Source organism: Myotis lucifugus, unplaced genomic scaffold, assembly GCF_000147115.1.
Source record: "Myotis lucifugus unplaced genomic scaffold, Myoluc2.0 scaffold_132, whole genome shotgun sequence".
NCBI lineage: Eukaryota > Metazoa > Chordata > Mammalia > Chiroptera > Vespertilionidae > Myotis > Myotis lucifugus.
Window position 1 is genome coordinate 2,278,801 of NW_005871180.1, and position 20,412 is coordinate 2,299,212.

At 39.6% G+C, this 20,412-nt stretch overlaps 1 protein-coding gene across 14 annotated transcripts in view; it reads right to left on the minus strand.

The window, feature by feature from the left end:
• Nucleotides 1-11,040: 11,040 nt before the first annotated feature.
• Nucleotides 11,041-20,412, minus strand: part of MLLT10 (MLLT10, histone lysine methyltransferase DOT1L cofactor) — a 218,037-nt gene continuing 208,665 nt past the window's right edge. For all 14 annotated transcript variants that reach the window (XM_023758558.1, XM_023758567.1, XM_023758566.1 and 11 more), the window contains 2 exons: nt 15,474-15,683; nt 11,041-12,821 (listed from right to left, as the gene is read on the minus strand). In XM_023758558.1, the coding sequence (XP_023614326.1) occupies nt 12,777-12,821; nt 15,474-15,683 (255 nt within the window). In that variant the 3' untranslated portion in view covers nt 11,041-12,776. The remainder of the gene's footprint in view (nt 12,822-15,473; nt 15,684-20,412) is intronic.

The window sequence follows — 20,412 nt, forward strand, 5'->3', positions numbered from 1 at the left end:
GAATCTTAAAAGCAGCAAGAGAAAGAGACTCAATTACCTACAAGGGAATACCCATACGACTGTCAGCTGATTTCTCAACAGAAACTTTGCAGGCCAGAAGGGAATGGCAAGAAATATTCAAAGTGCTGAATACCAAGAACCTACAACCAAGATTACTTTATCCAGCAAAGCTATCATTCAGAACTGAAGGTCAGATAAAGAGCTTCACAGATAAGGAAAAGCTAAAGGAGTTCATCACCACTAAACCAGTATTATACGAAATGCTGAAAGATATCCTTTAAGAAGAGGAAGAAAAGGTAAAGATACAAATTGTGAACAACAAACATGCATCTATCAACAAGTGAATCTAAGAATCAAGTGAATAAATAATCTGATGTACAGAATGAACTGGTGATTATAATGAATCAGGGACATAGAAAGGGAATGGACTGACTATTCTTGGGGGGGAAAGGGGAATGGAAGATGCGGGAAGAGACTGGACAAAAATTGTGCACCTATGGATGAGGACAGTGGGTGGGGAGTGAGGGCAGAGGGTGGGGTGGGAACTGGGAGGAGAGGAGTTATGGGGGGGAAAAAAAGAGGAACAAATGTAATCTGAACAATAAAGATTTTTAAAAAATAAATAAATAAATAAATAAATAAATAAATAAATAAATAAAAAGGCCACTAAAATACTCCTCCATTTTCCGACTACTTCCACCCAATAGGTTTCAGTATCTTGCTGTCTCTCATCTTCCGGCACCCCTATAATTCTGATGTTTGTACGCTTGAAGCTGTCCCAGAGGCTCCTTACACTATCTTCGTATTTTCGGATTCTTTTTTCATTTTGCTTTTCCGGTTGGGTGTTTTTTGCTTCTTTGCATTTCAAATCTTTGACTCCCTCCTGATTGAAAACGACAAAGATTTTGCCAGTCTGCCGGCTACTTGGTGCCAGGGGCCAGAGCTAGCTCAGAGACTCTGCGCAGATCTGGAAGGTGGAGCCTTGCGAGTTCGCACAACTTCCCAGGCTCTTGTTTTTACACTTCCTCTTAAATCTGTGCATTTGATTGTTGAACCCAGTGCATAGGATTACCCAGTTGGGGTCAGTCGCAGAGCCTGTAAGGGAAGGTTGTTTTTGGGGAGCCTGGGAAACAGAGCGGGGAGTGACGACTGGGGAACCAGCTCTGGGCGAAAGACTTTCCCAAACCAGTTTCAGGTACAATAGAGAACACCTGGTCAGAGAAGACCTATAGCCTCAGAGGTCAATCCCGACACACTGCCACCCAGAGGCAGAGCCACGAACTGACTCTTCTGTAAACACAGATAAAGGCTGTCTGGGAAACCAATACGGCCTGCCTTAAAATCAGGACTGTTGCTTACAACACGGAGGAACAGTGTATCAGAGGGAAATTCAACATTCTCCTGAATACCTGGCGTGCCAAAAAGAAGAGTAGAAGATCTGAAGCACCTTCATTACTGCACATTTTTAATTATTATTTTTATTATTTTTTCACCTTTTAAGAAATCATTTTTTTTCTTTTTTCATCACCTGATTTTACCCTTTTAATTACTACATTTTTATTTTTAACCAGTATTATTACTGCTACCATTTTACCATTTTTTAAAGTGTCATTTTATTTTCTCTTTATTTTATTTTGGGACTAGTGTTCTCCATTCTATTTTCATTGTTCCTTTAGCATCATTTTCCTCTACCTCAATTTTGCCTCTGTGCTAAAACCCTCTTCCCCACTTTTCCCCTTTTGCTGTCCTGTTTCTCTTACCCTATTCCTGCTTTAGATTTTCCCTATTCTTTTTACCCCGTCTAAATTTCACCCTACTTATATATCCCTTTTCCAATCACCTGCTCTAAATCCTTATACACCTCTCCCTTATCTTTCTTCACTATCCAAATTTTTTTTTCTTCTTTTCTCTATTGTTTTGTTGTTGTTTGCTTGATTGTTGAGTATATTGGGTTTTTTTTTAAGGATTATTTGTGAGGTTGTTCTGCTTTTTCTTTTTATTTTCCTGTTTCCCACCCCCATCCCCCCGATTATTTCTGTGCTTCAGTTTTCCCTTGCCTTGCTTGATATTATTGGTTGTCTGTAGTTTGTATTCATCTCCAGGGATCCGTTGCTGGAATGTGTTGGGATTAGTGGCGGTTCTATCGGAGTTTTCTCCTCATATGAATAGTCTCCTCCCCTCTTCTACTCCATTCTCTTTTCTCTCCTACTTTTTTTTCCTGTTTTCTCTTCTATCTTTTTCTCTTCTTTCTTCCTTATCCCCCAACTCTCTTAGCTCGGATGGCCACCTTTATTTGGGGTTATTAATACCGTAAATACATTTGTGTTCAGTGCCTGGTACGTTGTGCCTTGTTGTGTTGTATTTTGTGCCTTTAAATCAACGCAGCAGATCCAAGCAACAGCAGCCTCCTGATCACCACACGCTCTGTCTGAGGAACAGTTGCTGTGTGTGAAGCTTCCCTCCACCAGCCAGAAGAGCCACCACAGCTGTGAACAGCACCCATCAGAGGACCTGCTACCAACGGAGGAGCAGCTGCTACCACAACCGCCCAAGGAGCAACCACAGCCCGAGGAGCCACTGCCACCCAGGGAGCAGCCACTGAATGACTCAATATCTATATATGTCGGTGAGATCAAACATGGGTAGACAAAGAAACCCCCAAAGGAAAGAAAAGGAGGACTCGCCAGAAAAGCAGCTAAGTGATACAGAGGCATGCAACATGACAGAAAAAGAATTCAGAATAAGGGTCCTAGAGTGCATAAACCGGATGGAGGAAAAAAATCAACAACATATACAAGAAGCAAGAAGAAACAGATGAAAAAATCAACAACTTAACACTTGGGTTGCAGGAAACGAGTTAAGTCGGCTCGCGTGAATTGCGCGTACTCCGCGGGAGCCGTCTTAAACTCGGTTCATATAGATTTGCGGTGGAGTGCGGGAAACGTGTAAACTCGGGCCGATTGTAACTGCGTATTACCAAATATTTCATTTCAATCGAACCCATACTTCAAAAGATATAGGCATTTTAACGCGCCATCTTATATTTTGGCGGGAAATTCACCCGACACCGAAGTGTTAAGTAAGACCCAAGAAGAAATGAAGAGCGATATAGCTGCAATAAAAAACACCATTGAAAGTATCAACAGTAGACTAGGAGAAGCGGAGGACCGAATTAGTGAATTAGAAGAGAAGGAAGCAAAACACACCCAAACTGTACTTCAATTGGAGAAAAAAATTAAAAGACAGGAGAGTCTAAGGGAGCTTTGGGACAACATGAAACGAAACAACATACGAATAATAGGGGTGCCAGAACAACAGAAAGAGGAACAAGGATTAGAAAACCTATTCGAAGAAATAATATCAGAAAACTTCCCTGAGGTGGGGAAGAAAAAAGTCACACAAGCCCAGAGAGTCCCAAACAAGGTGAACCCGAAAAGACCCACACCAAGACACATCATAATTACCATGGCAAATGTTCAGGACAAAGAGAATCTTACAGGCTGCAAGAGAGAGACGGAAAGTTACATACAAGGGATCTCCCATTAGATTATCAAATGATTTCTCAACAGAAACACATCAGGCCAGAAAAGAATGGACGGAAATTTACAAAGTGATGCAAAGCAAAGGACTAAATCCAAGAATACTCTACCCAGCCAGGCTATCATTCAAAATTGAAGGGGAAATAAGAAGCTTCACAGACAAAAAAAGGCTAAGGGAGTTTATCACCACCAAGCCAGCAATGCAAGAAATGCTAAAGGAACTGGTGTAAAAAGAAGAAATAAAAAGCTCAGAAAGAAAACAGCCACACAAAAAAAGAAATGGCTACAAACAAGTACCTTTCAATAATAACTTTAAATGTAAACGGACTAAATGCTCCAACCAAAAGACATCGAGTGGCTGAATGGATAAAAAATCATGACCCATACATTTGCTGTCTATAAGAGACCCACCTCATTAGAAGGGACTCACACAGACTGAAAGTGAAGGGATGGAAAAATATCTTTCAGGCAAATGGAAATGAAAAGAAAGCTGGGGTAGCAATACTTATATTGGACAAAATAGACCTAAAAGTGAAGGCCATAACAAGAGATAAGGAAGGCCACTTCATAATATTAAAGGGATCAATACAACAAGAAGATATAACCCTGGTAAACATATATGCACCCAATGCAGGAGCACCCAAATACATAAAAAAACTCCTGGAAGATATCAAAGGAGAGATCGACAACAATACAATCATAGTAGGGGACTTTAATACACCATTGACATCACTGGATAAATCCTCTAGACAAACAATCAGCAAAGAAACAGCAATCCTAAATGACTCACTAGATCAGATGGACTTAATTGACATCTTCAGAACACTTCACCCCAAAGCCACGGAATATACATTCCACTCAGATGCTCATGGGACAAATTCAAAAATAGACCACATATTGGGCCACAAGCAAAGTCTCCCCAAATTCAAGAAGATTGAAATCATACCAAGCATCTTCTCAGACCACAAGGGCATAATATTAGAAATAAACTACAATAAAAACAACCCAAAATACTCAAACACTTGGAAGCTGAATAGCATGTTATTAAATATTGATTGGGTTAACAATGAGATCAAAGAAGAAATTAAAAACATCCTGGAAACTAATGACAATGAAAACACAACAATCCAAAACCTATGGGACACAATGAAAGCAGTCCTGAGAGGGAAGTTTATAGCTCTACAGGCCTATCTCAAAAAACAAGAAAAAATGGTAGTAAATCATCTGACTCTACAACTCAAAGAATTAGAAAGAGAGGAACAAGAAAACCCCAGAGTGAGCAGAAGGAAGGAGATAATAAAGATTAGAGCAGAAATCAATGACATAGAGACCAAAAAAACAATACAGAAAATCAATGAAACCAAGAGCTGGTTCTTTGCAAGGATAAACAAGATTGACAAACCTCTAGCCAGGCTCACCAAGAAGCAAAGAGAGAGGACCCAAATAAACCAAATCAGAAATGATAGAGGCAAAATAACAACAGACCCCACAGAAATACAAATGATTGTTAAACAATACTACGGACAACTCTACTCCAACAAACTAGACAACCTGGAGGAAATGGACAAATTCCTAGAAAAATACAACATTCCAAAACTCAATCAGGAAGAATCTAAAAATCTCAACAGGCCAATAACTATGGAAGAAATTGAAGCAGTCATCAAAAAGCTTCCAGCAAACAAAAGCCCAGGACCAGACGGCTTCTCAGGGGAGTTTTACCAAACTTTCAAGGAAGAACTAAAACCTATCCTCCTCAGACTACTACAAAAAATTCAAGAGGAAGGAACACTTCCAAGCTCATTCTATGAAGCCAGCATCACCCTAATACCAAAACCAGGTAAAGACAACACAATGAAAGAGAATTACAGGCCAATATCCCTCATGAACATAGATGCCAAAATCCTCAACAAAATCTTAGCAAATCGGATCCAGCAGTACATCAGAAGGATCATACACCATGACCAAGTAGAATTTATCCCAGGGATGCAAGGATGGTACAACATCCGTAAATCAATAAACGTGATACATCACATAAACAAATTGAAAGAAAAAAAACACATGGTCATATCAATTGATGCAGAAAAAGCATTCGACAAAATCCAACACCCATTTTTGATAAAAACTCTCAGAAAGGTGGGAATAGAAGGATCACACCTCAACATAATAAAAGCCATATATGACAGGCCCACAGCCAACATCATACTCAATGGACAAAAACTAACACCATTTCCCCTAAGAACAGGAACAAGACAGGGATGCCAACTCTCACCACTCCTGTTCAACATAGTCCTGGAAGTATTAGCCATTGCAATTAGACAAGAAGAAGAAATAAAAGGCAACCAAATTGGAAAAGAGGAAGTAAAACTGTCCTTATTTGCAGACGACATGTTATTATACATACAAAACCCTAGAGACTCCATCAAAAAACTACTAGACTTAATACATGAATTTGGCAATGTAGCAGGATACAAAATCAACCCCAAGAAATCTGAGGCATTTCTATACACCAATAGTGAACTTTCAGAAAGAGAGATTATAAAAACAATCCCATTTACCATCGCAGCAAAAAAATTAAGCTACCTAGGAATAAACTTAACTAAAGAGGTAAAAGACCTCTACTCAGAAAACTACAGGACGTTAAAAAAAGAGATAGAGGAAGACATAAAGAAATGGAAGAACATACCATGTTCTTGGATTGGTAGAATCAACATCATTAAAATGTCCATACTACCCAAAGCAATCTATAAATTCAACGCACTTCCCATTAAAATACCAATGGCCTACTTCAAAGATCTAGAACGAACTCTCCAAAAATTCATCTGGAAGAAAAAAAGACCCCGAATAGCTGCAGCGATCCTGAGAAAGAACAAAGTAGGTGGGATCTCAATGCCAGATATCAAGCTGTATTACAAAGCCACTGTTCTCAAAACTGCCTGGTACTGGCACAAGAACAGACATATAGATCAATGGACTAGAATAGAGAGTCCAGAAATTAGCCCGAACCAATATGCTCAATTAATATTTGACAAAGGAGGCAAGAACATACAATGGAGCCAAGATAGTCTCTTCAATAAATGGTGTTGGGAAAATTGGACAGATATATGCAAGAAAATGAAACTAGACCACCAACTTACACCATAACAAAAATAAACTCAAAATGGATAAAGGACTTAAATATACGACAGGAAACCATAAAAATTCTAGAAGAATCCAAAGGCAACAAAATCTCAGACATATGCCAAAGAAATTTCTTCACCGGTACAGCTCCTAGGGCAGTTGAAACTAAAGAGAAAATGAACAAATGGGACTACATCAAAATAAAAAGCTTCTGCACAGCAAAAGAAACCATCAACAAAACAACAAGAAAACCCACTGCGTGGGAAAACATATTTGCCAACGTCATATCTGATAAGGGCCTAATCTCCAAAATTTATAGGGAACTCATACAACTTAACAAAAAGAAGATAAACAATCCAATCAAAAAATGGGCAAAGGATCTAAATAGACACCTTTCAATAGAGGACATTCAGAAAGCCAAGAGACATATGAAAACATGCTCAAAGTCACTAATCATCCAAGAGATGCAAATCAAAACAATAATGAGATACCATCTCACACCTGTCAGATTGGCTATCATCAACAAACGACAAGTGCTGGAGAGGATGTGGAGAAAAAGGAACACTTGTGCACTGCTGTAGGGAATGCAGACTGGTGCAGCCACTATGGAAGACAGTATGGAGTTTCCTCAAAAAACTAAAAATGGAACTCCCATTTGACCCAGTGATCCCACTTCTAGGAATATATCCCAAGAAACCAGAAACACCAATCAGAAAGGATATGTGCACCCATATGTTCATAGCAGCACAATTCACCATAGCTAAGATCTGGAAACAGCCTAAGTGCCCATCATTAGATGAATGGATTAGAAAAGTGTGGTACATCTACCCGATGGAATACTATGCTGCTGTAAAAACGAAGGAACTCTTACCATTTGCAACAGCATGGATGAAACTGGAGAGCATTATGCTAAGTGAAATAAGCCAGTCAGTGAAGGAAAAATACCACATGATCTCACACATTCATGGATAATAGAGACCCTTATAAACTTATGTACAATAATAGATACAGAGGCAGAGCTGCCTCAAACAGATTGTCAAACGGCAGCGGGAAGGCCGGGGAGGGTTGGGGGGCAGGAGGGAGTGGGGTGAGAGATCAACCGAAGGACTTGTATGCATGCATATAAGCATAACCAATGGACATAAGACACTGGGGGGTAGGGGAGGCCAGGGGATTATCAAGGGCGGGGGGGAAAAAAAAGGACACATATGTAATACCCTTTGTAATACTTTAAGCAATAAATAAAAAAATAAAATTAAATTTAAAAAAGAATTAAAAAAAAAAAAGAATACTAATCCTTCTCAAACTCTTCAAAAAATAAAAGGGGAGCCCTTCCAAAAACATTTTACATGGGCAGCGTTAACCTGATCCCCAAACCACACAGAGGACACCACACAAAAAAATCCCAACATTCCTGATGAACATAGATGCAAAAATTTTCAACAAAATATTTACAAACTGAATTCAAGGACACATTAAAAGGATCATACAACATGATCAAGTGGGAGTTATTTTAGTGAGGCAGAGATGGTTCAGCATCCATAAATCAGTCGATGTGATACTCCACATTACCAAAACGGTTAAAATTACAGGCGTATCTCAGTAGATGCTGAAAAAGCATTTGACAAAAATTCAAAATCCATGTATGATACAAGCTGCAAATGGATGGGTATAGGGAAAACATACTTCAACATAAGAAAGGCAGCATAATATGATACGCACATACCTGGCATCATACTCAACTGTGGAAAGCTAAAAGCTTTTCCTCTAAGATCAGGAACAACACAAGAACGCACTCTCTCACCACTTTTATTCAACATAGTATTGGAAATCCTAGTAGGAGCAATTAGGGAAGAAACAGAAATGGCATACAAATGGAAAAGAAAGCATAACAGTCACTATTTTCAGATGACAAGATAAACATATATAGAAAACTCTAAACACTCCATCAAAAAACAGTAAGAATTTAGTAAAGTTGCAAAATACAAAATCAATGTACAAAAATCTGTTTCTTTACACTAATAATAAACCATCAAAAAGAAAAATTAAGAAGACAATCCCATTTATAAATGCATCAAGAAATAAAATAACTAGGAATAAATTTAATCAAGAAGGTGAAACAACATATTGAAAACTACAAAACATTTATAAAACAAATGGAAAAAGGCACAAATAAATGGAAAGAAATTTCATGCTTATGGTTTGGAAGAATTAATATTGTTAAAATGTCCATATCTACCCCAAGCAATCTACAGATTCAGTGCAATCCCTATCAAAATTCCAGTATCATTTTGCATAGAAATAGAATTTAGCACAAATAGCTAAACCAATCTTGAGAAAGAAGAAGGCTGGAGGCATCACACCCCGCTATTTCAAACTATATTAGAAGGCTATAGTAAGTGAAACAGTATGGTATTTGGCATAAAAACAGACACATGCCCGGGTTGCAGGCTTGATCCCCAGTAGGGGGCTTGCAGGAGGCAGCTGATCAATGATGCTTTTCTCTCATTGATATTTCTATCTCACTATCCCTCTCCCTTCCTCTCTTTAAAAATCAATAAAAACATGTTTTTAAAAAAATGGGCAGAAAACCTGAGTAAACATTTTCCAGAGAAGACATTTAGATAGCCAATAGTACCATATGAAAAGATGCTCAACATCATTAATCATCATGGAAATGTAATAAAAGCCACAATGAGATATCACCTGACACCTTTTAACCAATATCAGAAATAACAAGTGTTGGCGAGGTAGTGGAAAAAGGGAACCCTGTGCACTATTGCTGAGAATGTAAATTGGTGCAGTCACTATGGAAAATAGTGTGGTGGTACCTCAACAAATTAGAAATGGAACTACTATATGACCCAGCAATTCAACTTCTGGGTATTTATCTGAAGAAAACAAAAACACTAACTGGAAAAGATATATGTGCCCCCCCCCACACACACTCATGCTCATTGCAGTATTATTACAGTAGCCAAGATATGGAAACAACCTGCATGCATCCATGGATGAATAAAGAAATTGTGTTAACTACACTAATAAAAGACAAAGATGCTAATCGACTGTACCTTTGCTATGCCCCAAGCCACGCCCACCAGCCAATCAGAGCGACTATATGCAAATTAACCCAACCAAGATGGCGGCAGGCAGCCAGGGAGCTGGAGCAAGCAGGAGGCTTGGTTGCCCCGGCAATGGAGGAAGCCAAGCTTCCCGCCTGCCCTGAGCCGGCTGTGGCCTCTGCTCGTGGCAACAAAGTTTCAATAATAGAAGCTAAATAAATCCCAGATACCTGCTTCCAGCCAGCCTCCACTGGGAGCTTGGGTGGCTGGGGGCCGTGGCCAGCCTGCAAACAGCCATCAGCCCCTCACCCAGGCTGGCCACACCCTCATGGGGTGAGGGTCCCTGCTGGGGGGCTTAGCCAGCCTGAAAATAGCCATCAGCCCCTCACCCAGGCTGGCCAGGCACCCCAGTGGGGACCCCCACTGTGAAGGGGGTGTGACCAGCTGCAAACAACCATCAGCCCCTCATCCAGGCTGGCCAGGCACCCAAGCGGGACCCCCACCCTGATCCGGGACACCCTTCAGGGCAAACCAGCCGGCCCCCACCCATGCACCAGGCCTCTATCCTATATAATAAAAGGGTAATATGCAAACTGACCCTAACAGCAGAGCGACTGGGAATGACTGGTCACTATGACACACACTGACCACCAGGGGGCAGATGCTCAGTGCAGGAGCTGCCCCTTGGTGGTCAGTGCACTCCCACAGGGGGAGCTCTGCTCAGCCACAAGCCAGGCTGACAGCTGCCAGTACAGCGGTGGTGGTGGGAGCCTCTCCCGCCTCCTCAGCAGCGCTAAGGATGTCCGACTGCAACTTAGGCCTGCTTCCCGCTGGCAAGTAAACATCCCCCGAGGGCTGCTGGGCTGCCAGAGTGATTTCTGACTGCAAGCTTGGGCCCGATCCCCCAGAGAGCGGGCCTTAGCCAGCAGGTGGACATCCTCTGAGGGGTCCCAGACTGCGAGAGGGCACAGGCCGGGCTGAGGGACTTCCCGCCCCCGCCCCCCCGAGTGCACAAATTTTTGTGCACTGGGCCTCTAGTAAGATAAATAAATGCTAAGGGATAAAATGTACATGATGACTATAGTTAACACTGCTTTATGGTATATTTAAAAGTCATTAAGAGAGTAAATCCTAGGAGTTCCCATCACAGAAAAAAAAATTTTGTGTGTGTGTATCTTTATGAGATAATGATAACTAAACTTATTGTGGTAATCACCTCAATATATGTAAGTCAAATTATTATGCTGTACACCTTAAACTTACACGGTGCCATATGTCAATTATAGCTCAATAAAACTAGAAAAATGGCAGAGTTATAAACATTATTAAATTTTATTAACAAAAACTTTGTACATTTTCTTTAATACATGTGGAATTTTACATCTAGGTAAAATAACAACACATTCAAAATTTGCCATTTATACAAATTGTTACAGAATAACAATCAGTGGGTTAAATAAGTAAAATAAACCACACCGATTTTTTTAAATTATCTACAAAAGATTTGACTTTCTTTAAAATTCCCCTGAACATATAAAAATAAATTAATTTTACTTTTCAATTAAATCTACTAATTAGAAATATTACAAATCAAAATATCAATGTTATCTTATGAATTTTTCACAATACAAAACAGATTCACAAAACCTTATTTACAGAAATGAGGTAAGAACTGTGCAATGTTTAACCAAGAGACATATTGCAGAATTAACATGTTCTTCCAGCTAAGTACACAGTGGAGGTCTAATTACAGCTGGGTCTTTTCCACTAATAACTCACACATTTAAGAACAGTTCAATGATTGCGTTCCCAATTGTTTAATTTATACACAGCCATCCTGTCACACCAGGAGTGTGGCTACCCAAAGTAGAAGGTCTGTCATACAGATTTCACCTATTTCAGGAACTGTCGTGGTCGGTTGCTTGTCTTATTTTGTTTGTTTGAAATCAATTATCAGAAATGGGAAGTTTTTAAATTAAAAAAACAAAAATTCTTACCAAATCCACTCATTTCCTTGTGACTCATTAGTGGATAAATACCCAGGTAATAGTTTTGCCTGAGCTATCTATGGTGGCATAGAAAGTTTTTAATAAAGGCAGAACCATGGGGAAGGCTGCTGGTGCAACACTGACTATCCCTGCTACTCACAAGGACTGAGTAAGTATAGTATAGTGCAAGCTCAGCTGTTTAGAGCCATTTCAACACCATGGAGATACTAACAGGCACTTGATTCAGGCCAAACCCTACCATCAGTTTCCAGAGTGGCCCCTCTTTCTGAAAGAAATCTTTCACTTTGAATTGATCTGGTTCCCCCAGCAGCCTTAGAACTCACTTAACTCAAAGCTTTGTTGAAATATGAGTTGGTCTTAACACTAAAGAAAAAGCATTTAGCAAAAGAAAATTACCTTTAGCAGAAACAGACATTATCCTCCTAACTTGATTACCAAAATTGGCCAAATCCCATTAGAAAGGAAATTTTTATAACAAAGACTGCCAAGTCCCTGTTGGTGACCTATTTATTTGCAATAACCAATAAAACTCCAGAAGAAATTGGACAGTTCCTTGAAATTTGTTTTAAGTTTTGACTTAAAGAGCAAGCACACTGTAATCCAAACAAAATATACTTGTTACCCAGACAAGCTTCATTCCAACTCATACGAGATAAAATAGTTTATAAATGAAGCAAGTCTTTAGTTTTGCTGTTCATCTCTCCAATTTGTAACAAAATTAGTTGTGTACCAACTATATTAAATTTCTCTTAGGTTGATGAACGCATTGCATGTAAATTATTTCACTGACAAAAGTTAGTCATTAAATTTTCTTTCAAAGTTCAAAAAATCTGAGTGAGGGGTGGGGGACATGGGAATTCCATTTCAGTGCAACAAAGCAACAAGAAAATTAATCAAAGCCTTAAAAGAATGTCCTTGTGGCAATTAGTCCTTTGTTGTGCGGTTAGTTTCTTGTTGCGTTTCTTCATAGGTGTAGTAAGAGGACTGCAACAGCAGCCAATGAAGTGCTAGGACAGCAGGACAGGCAATTTTTAGCCATTTCTCAACTGTCAACTTTTCTCTTGAGCAACAGGCCCGGTTTTATCACTAAGTCTCTGCAGTTAAAACAAACAAAATCAGATGCATTAGCTAAATCAATTTTTGGCCCACATTTGAGGTAATACCCTCTAAAGTAAAATTATAAGTGAGGTAAAATGTGGTATATACGGTTATTCTTTTTTTTTCTATAAGTCAACACGGTTATTTTTTAGCATAATATAAAGACATACATTTACTAGTAAACATTATCAGTTGTTTTATAAACATGAAATTCAGCAGTAAACAAAGACAGAAATGCCCATCTCAGGAACAGACTCACAAGGAATGAATGTAGAAAGCATCTCCTGAAATTGACTTTTCCACAGAAGTAGTAACATGGTATTATGGAAAATGAAATTTTTATGGACTAACAGTCATGGGTTCTGATGTGACATGTGCCTTTTATCCTTTGATCTTTAACTTCTTTGAGTATACTCTTATTAAATTAATAAAAATGGGATTACAGCTCATTATTATTTTAAAGACTGAAATCCTGCATATTACTGTATCTGGCCCGGTCGGTGTGACTCAGTATTTAGAGTGTCGGCCAGCGCACTGAAGTGTTATGGGTTCAATTCCCAGTCAAGGGCATGTACCTGGGTTGCATGTTCACTCTCAGAACCCTAGAGGGGCGCATGTGGGAGGCAACCAGTCAATGTGTCTCTCTCACATCAATATTTCTCTCTCTCTCCTCCTCTCTTCCCCATCCCTCTCTCCCTTCTACTCACTCTAAAAAGCAATGGAAAAAATATCCTCAGGTGACAATTAACAACAAAAAAAAGATGTCTAGCCCTAGCCAGTTTGGCTCAGTGGATAAAGTGTCGGCCTATAGACTGAAGGGTCCCGGGTTTGATTCCAGTCAAGGGCGCATGCCGGGGTTGCGGGCTCGATCTCCAGTTAGGGGGTGTGCAGGAGACAGCCAATCAATGATTCTCTCTCATCATTGATGTTTCTATCTCTCCTTCTCCCTTCCTCACTGAAATCAATAACATAAAATAAAAAGGATGTCTAACATATAGCAGGAACTTATAAATATTATTTTCCAGCCTTGCTTTTCTTCATTAGGTAATTAATATTGTTTATTTTATATTATTTACTATTGTGATTTTCCATTAAAAAATACATTCATGCCTGGCCAGTGTGGCCAGTGGTTAAGCATCGACCTATGAACCAAGAGGTCACGGTTGGATTCTCCGTCAGGGCACATGCCTGGGTTGCGGGCTCGATCCCTAGTGTGGGACGTGCAGGAGGCAGCTGATCAATGATTTTCTCTCATTATTGATGTTTCTATCTCTCTCTTCCTCTCCCTCTTGAAATCTATTAAAAATAATATAAAAAATACATTCATACTGTAGGAAAAGTTAGCTTGTAATTCACTTTTTAACACAAGAGGAAAAAACAATACAAAAAATTACTAAATTAATATAGAAACATTTAAATTTCCCATGTTGGCAAAACACGGGAGAAGTAACTAAGTTTGTGGTAAGGACTGTATGTATTCACAATCCAGAAACAATGGGGCAAACAAAAAGCACTAGAGAGTTGAGTTAATGAAAACCAATAATCTACATTTTAAACCAATTCTTGTTTCTAAAGACTAAAAGCACAGTAAACAGCAAGCTTTCCAAGTTATGGGAAATAGCCAACATTGTGACTTTTAACACCTTTATTTGCCAAGTCTCACATCTCATTCTTTCCCTTTTTTCTTTTCCTAATATCCAGTCTCCACTCTCTTTCCCAATATCCTTCCTCTACCAGGTTCTGCCCTGAGCTGGAATTTAGGGAAAACAGTCACACTCTAATAAAGTAAACCTATGCAAAGGGGAGCACTGATAGAAAGAAACAGCCATAAAATGTATGCTACTATATGTATAGTATACTGTTCCTTCACCCATTTTCAATTTATGTTAACTTATACACTGACAGGGTAAATTGCTATCACTTACATAAAATAAAAATTTAAATTCATAATAAATGTGATAATTTACTTTCTTTTTGGTAGAACAGTTGGATTATCCTAAAATTTATATATTAATTTTACTATAAGTCAGTTTTAGGAAGCACTTCAGAACAAAGTAATAAAAATATTCCTAAAATATCTAGATTAGTTCTACAATTAAACAAATTATAGATACTCACAAAGCACCAAGTATTGTCATTTGAGTGGACTGTCCCCATAAGTAAAATGTATTTTCATTTTGAAAACTGCTGAATTGTATGATAGCCTTCAAACCTTATGTGCATATTCAAACTGATATACTTAGGGGATATATAATTGGCTTAGGTCAGCCGTGGGCAACCGTTTGAAATGAATAAAACTAAAAAAAAAAAAAAAAAAAGACCGTACCCTTTTATGTAATGATGTTTACTTTGAATTTATATTAGTTCACACAAACACTCCATCCATGCTTTTGTTCCGGCCCTCCAGTCCAATTTAAAAACCCATTGTGGCCCTCGAGTCAAAAAGTTTGCCCACCCCTGGCTTAGGTCCTTTGTATTTACAATGCAAAGCTGCTAAAACAACTAAATTTAAGAAGAAATTACCAGGGGAATAATGTATTTTTTTAAAATGGGAGAGATGGGAGATAATAATCTCTAATCAATAAAATTCTTCTGATTAATCAACAAATTTTTTATTTCACTAGATATAATAATACAAAGATACTTACTGTTCCTTTCTGACTTGCATTATCGCCATGGATGGTGAGAAATGGGTTGGTGGTAGCTGGGTGAAGTGGTGGTGCCTGAGTACCTGCAAGTAGGTTGTTTATTGGTATTTGTGTTGGTCCAGAGATCTGTAGCTGCTGTAGTTCAGGTTGGTGGTGTTGCTGGTGGTGATGCTGTTGCATTAACTGATACAGAAGGGCCTGATGTTGCTCCTTAGGTAAAAACATGTGAGAGAAGATGAGTTCCCTGTCACAGAATTCAGCAGTCAGTAAAGTCTGCCTTTTCTATTTTCTTCTTTATTTTTATTTATTTTTTGTTGTTAATCCTCACCCGAGGATATTTTTCCATTGATTTTTAGAGAGAGTGAAAGAGAGTGGGAGAGACAGAAATATGAACGTGAGACATATCGACTGGTTGCCTCCACACGTGCTCAACCGGGACCGGGGTCAAGCCTGCAACCAAGGTGCATGCCCTTGACTGGAATTGAACTCGTGACTCTTCAGTCCATGGGCCGATGCTCTATCCACTGAACCAAACCAGCCAGGGTTATTTTCTTAATATTTAAATATAAGTTACATTCATAATACCAAGAAAGAAAACTAGTATCTCATCTGGAAAAATATACTGCACTAGAAAATAACTGTCTAATATAAAATATCAATAACATCAGTGAATGGCTTCTTTTCAATAAGGGCAAACAAATACAGGAGACCACTATTCTAAAATTAGGTTCTCCATGAAAATCAAGAACAGCAACTTACAGAACTCACAAGTTATCTGTATTTGACTTTAGAATGCACTATGTGGGTCAAATCCTTCCTCTAATTCTGGGAACTTAAAATAAATTTAGAGTTCTCACTCATGCCAACAGAAAGGGTGCTTTTTTGATATAAATGAGACCATTCTTCATAGCAACCATATATTTCATTTCTTGAGTGATTACTATGTGCCAGGCAATGTTTTGAGACATGTATTTTGTGCTGGAGACATATGGGGGAGGGGGGAACACCCCTGTCCTTATGTAGTCCACTCTGGGGGGAAGAGGGAGAGACCAACAAAAATGTTAGAATATGATTATTGCTAAAGGTCAGGGGAACCCTGGTTGGTGTTGCTCAGTGATTAGAGCATCAGCCTACAGAAACTTGCCTTTAAAGGTCTCAGGTTCTATTCCCAGTCAAGGGCACAGAGCTGGGTTGCAGGTTCTGGTCTGAGGCAACCACTTGATCTCTCTCTCCTCTCCTCTTCTCTCTCTCTCTCTCTCTCTCTCTCTCTCTCTCTCTCCCCCTCCCTCCCTCCCTCCCTCCCTCCTTAAGGGTCAATCAATTAAAAAAAAAAATTATCCTAGTCAATTTGGCTCAGTGGCTAGAGCATCGGCCCACAGACTGAAGGGTCACGGGTTTGATTCCAGGCAAGGGTATGCACCTCAGTTGCAGACTCAACCCCCAGCCCTGTTCGAAGCAAATGCAGGACGCAACCAATCAATGTATCTCTCTCACCTCAATGTTTCTCTCTCTCTGTCTCTCCCCTCTCTAAAAATCAACGGAAAAAATATCTTCAGGTGAGGATTAACAAAACAAAACAAAAAATAAAAATAAAGGTCAGGAGAAAGAGAAGTGTGTGAGAGAGAGTATGGCAGGGGTGGGGGTCATGTGAAATGGATTCATCAGGGAATTCTCTGAGTGGATCTGGGGAGGGGGTGCCTAGACAGATGGAACAGCCAGTGCTCAGAGAACATCCTGTATGATCAAAGAAGATAGCAAGACCAGGGGTGCTGGAGTGGAGGGAGCAAGGAGGAAAGAGAATACAGCAGTAAGGCTTTTACTCAGTGAAATGGGGAGCCAGTGGAAGGTTTTGAGCAGAGGAGTGATACAACCTGATTTAGGATTTCTTTTTTTTTTTTTTAAAGGGAGGTTTTTTTTTTTAAATATATTTTATTGATTTTTTACAGAGAGGAAGGGAGAGAGATAGAGAGTCAGAAACATCGATGAGAGAGAAACATCGACCAGCTGCCTCCTGCACATCTCCTACTGGGGATGTGCCCGCAACCCAGGTACATGCCCTTGACCGGAATCGAACCTGGGACCTTTCAGTCCGCAGGCCGACGCTCTATCCACTGAGCCAAACCAGTTTTGGCTGATTTAGGATTTCTTGATGGAATCAATGTGAAACATGAGAGGAAGAGGAGTGAAGGGTGACTGTAAGGTTTTTAGCTCAAGCACCCGGAAGAATGGACTTGCCATCAGCTGAGGAAGGGAAACTATGTGGAGCAGGTGTGTGGTGGAAGATTATCATTTCAGTTTTGGACATTTTGTGCTTGAAATGCCTAGCAAGATAGCCAAGTGGATATCAAGTAAGCAGTTGGGTAAAGAAGTTTGAAATTCCAGAGAGAGGTCAGGGCTGGAGAAGCAAGTACCTACATACGAAAGGTATTTAAAGCTACGTGACTGGAGATCATTGAATTCTGAACACAATAAGGGGCTGAGGAGGAGAGAAGGACCTAGGAAAGGAGGCCCAGTTAGGTAGGAAAACAAGATAATGTGGTGCCCTGGAAAGTAAGGTCAGAAAGAGTTCAAGGAGGGAGGAGTGATCAATTCTGTCAAATGCTGTCGCCAGTCAGGTCAGGTGAGATGAAGAACTAGAACTGACCACGGGACTCAGCAATATGAAGGTCATCATGAGGGGACAGCAAGCAGAGAAATAGGGTAGCAGCTGGTGGGGGCCGTAGGGTCAAGCAGTGTGCCTTATAATAAAATTCTTGCTTACATAAATGAGCAAACTTTACCGGTTTCTGAGCAACAATTTGTGCTAAAAATTCCTTAACCATGTTCTGGAAATATGACATCGATATGTGCTATTATTAGAGTAAAAATCTTGATTAATAGGAAGAACTCCAAATAAACTAAATTTTAGTACTTCATATTAAGATGAGGCATGAGATAATAAAACAAGATCACATTTTAGTGTAAGCATTTAAGAATTTATATACAGCCCTGGCTGGTATTGCTTAGTAGAGTGTTGGCCCGCACACCAAAGGGTCTCCGGTTCAATTCCTGGTCAAGGGCACGTACCTTGGGTTATAGGTTCAATCCCTGGTCCTGTTCGGCGGGGATTGTATTGGAGGCAACCAATCGATGTGTCTCCCTCACATCAATGTTTCTTTCTCTCTCCCCACCTCCCCCCTTCCATTCTATCTAAAAGCAATGGAAAAGTATCCTCAGGTGAGGATTAACAAAAATAAAAAAAATAAATAAATAAACTATGTACAATCTATCTTTGTATCACTATAATTACAGTGAGAGTGAAAATGCCTTAGAATTAAAACAAATATTTTCAGTATATTTTTGACTAAATCAAAGTAGTAGGTAGATATATTTTAGAAAGAAATGATAAAGGCTGAAATTCTGAGTTAACTGAATAGTACCTTCTCCAGGTAGTCTAACTTAATGAAGTGTGCTAAGGAAATGAAGCTGGAGAAAAGTCACACAACCATATCAACTTGGTCTCACTTTAAATTTATGACTACAGAGGGTCAGTCAGTGCTGCCCTTGTATGTGAGCCACACACTTCCTTCCACATGTGTCTGGGTTAATTCTTTCTCCCTCTTCACCAAGGTATCTATTCACATCATCTTTGTTTTTTAATATAATATATTTTTATTTATTTCAGAGAGGAAGAGAGAGGGAGAGAAAAAGTGATGAGAGAGAATCATTGATTGGCTGCCTCCTGAACAACCCCCCTGGGGATCGAGCCCACAGCAAGGTATGTATCCTGACTGGGAATTGAACCGTGACCTCCTGGTTCATACATCGACATCCAACCACTGAGCAACACAAGCCAGGCTGTTCCATATTCTTAAACACCAATACTCCATTCTCCCTCAGCTGATAACTTTACTTATAATTTAATTAAAAATGTAAAACAATAAAAGTGGATTTCCTCAACCTCCTATCAAAAAATCCACTGACAACTGCTCTCCCTGCCCTCTTCTTAGAGTACAATGCTACCCTCAGCTTCTCTCCTTTCTTAGGAACTTTGCTGCTCTGGCCCTATTCTTCCTCTCCTGCACCAGAAATTAACCCATTGATATACATATATGCTGTGATATTCAAAAAGAATAGAAACTACCTCCGTAGACCATGTCTTTCTTCTGTTAGGTGCCTATTTCCCTGCTTTTTACACTAAAACATCTTTAGTTGTCTCTATGCTACCTTCACTTCCTCTCCTCCCATTTTCTTTTGAACCACTCAGTGAGGTTTTTACTTCTCACCAAAACCGCATTTGTGAAAAACTTCTAGACAGTCAAATCCAACGGTCAATTTTGCTTGTCCTTCCAGAGGCATTTTACACAGCAGAGTCCTCTCTCTTGACACATTTCTCGGCGGAAGCTTTCTCAGTTCCCTCCTAACTCAATGTCCACTTTCTTCCTAGCTCCTTTACTAGGTTATTCTCCTTGTCCAGGATGTCCAGGACTCAGTCTTCAGGTCTTATCAAATCTTGTGAATCTAAACATCACATATCCAACGATGAACCCAAATTTATATATTCAACTGCATTCTTTCCTTGGACTACAGACTCATACAACTGCCTAGTGCACAGCTCATCTAAACAGACATCTTAAACTCAGTATGTTCACATCAGACTCCTGTTTTCTCACCAAAACCTGTTCCTTCTGGTTATCCAAATCTCAGTAAAAGTCAACATCCAACTGTTTAGGACTCTTCTTTTCCTTGAATGTCCAACAAACAAGTCTTGTTGGTTCTAACTTCAAAATATACAATTCCAGCCCTGGCTGTTTCTCAATGGTTAGAGGATTGGCCTGCACACCCAGGGTCATGGGTTTGATTTCTGGTCAAGGGCATGTACCTGGGTTGCAGGTTTGATCCTGCCCCATTTTGGAAACATGAGGCAGCCAATCAATGTGTCTCTCTCACATCAATGCCC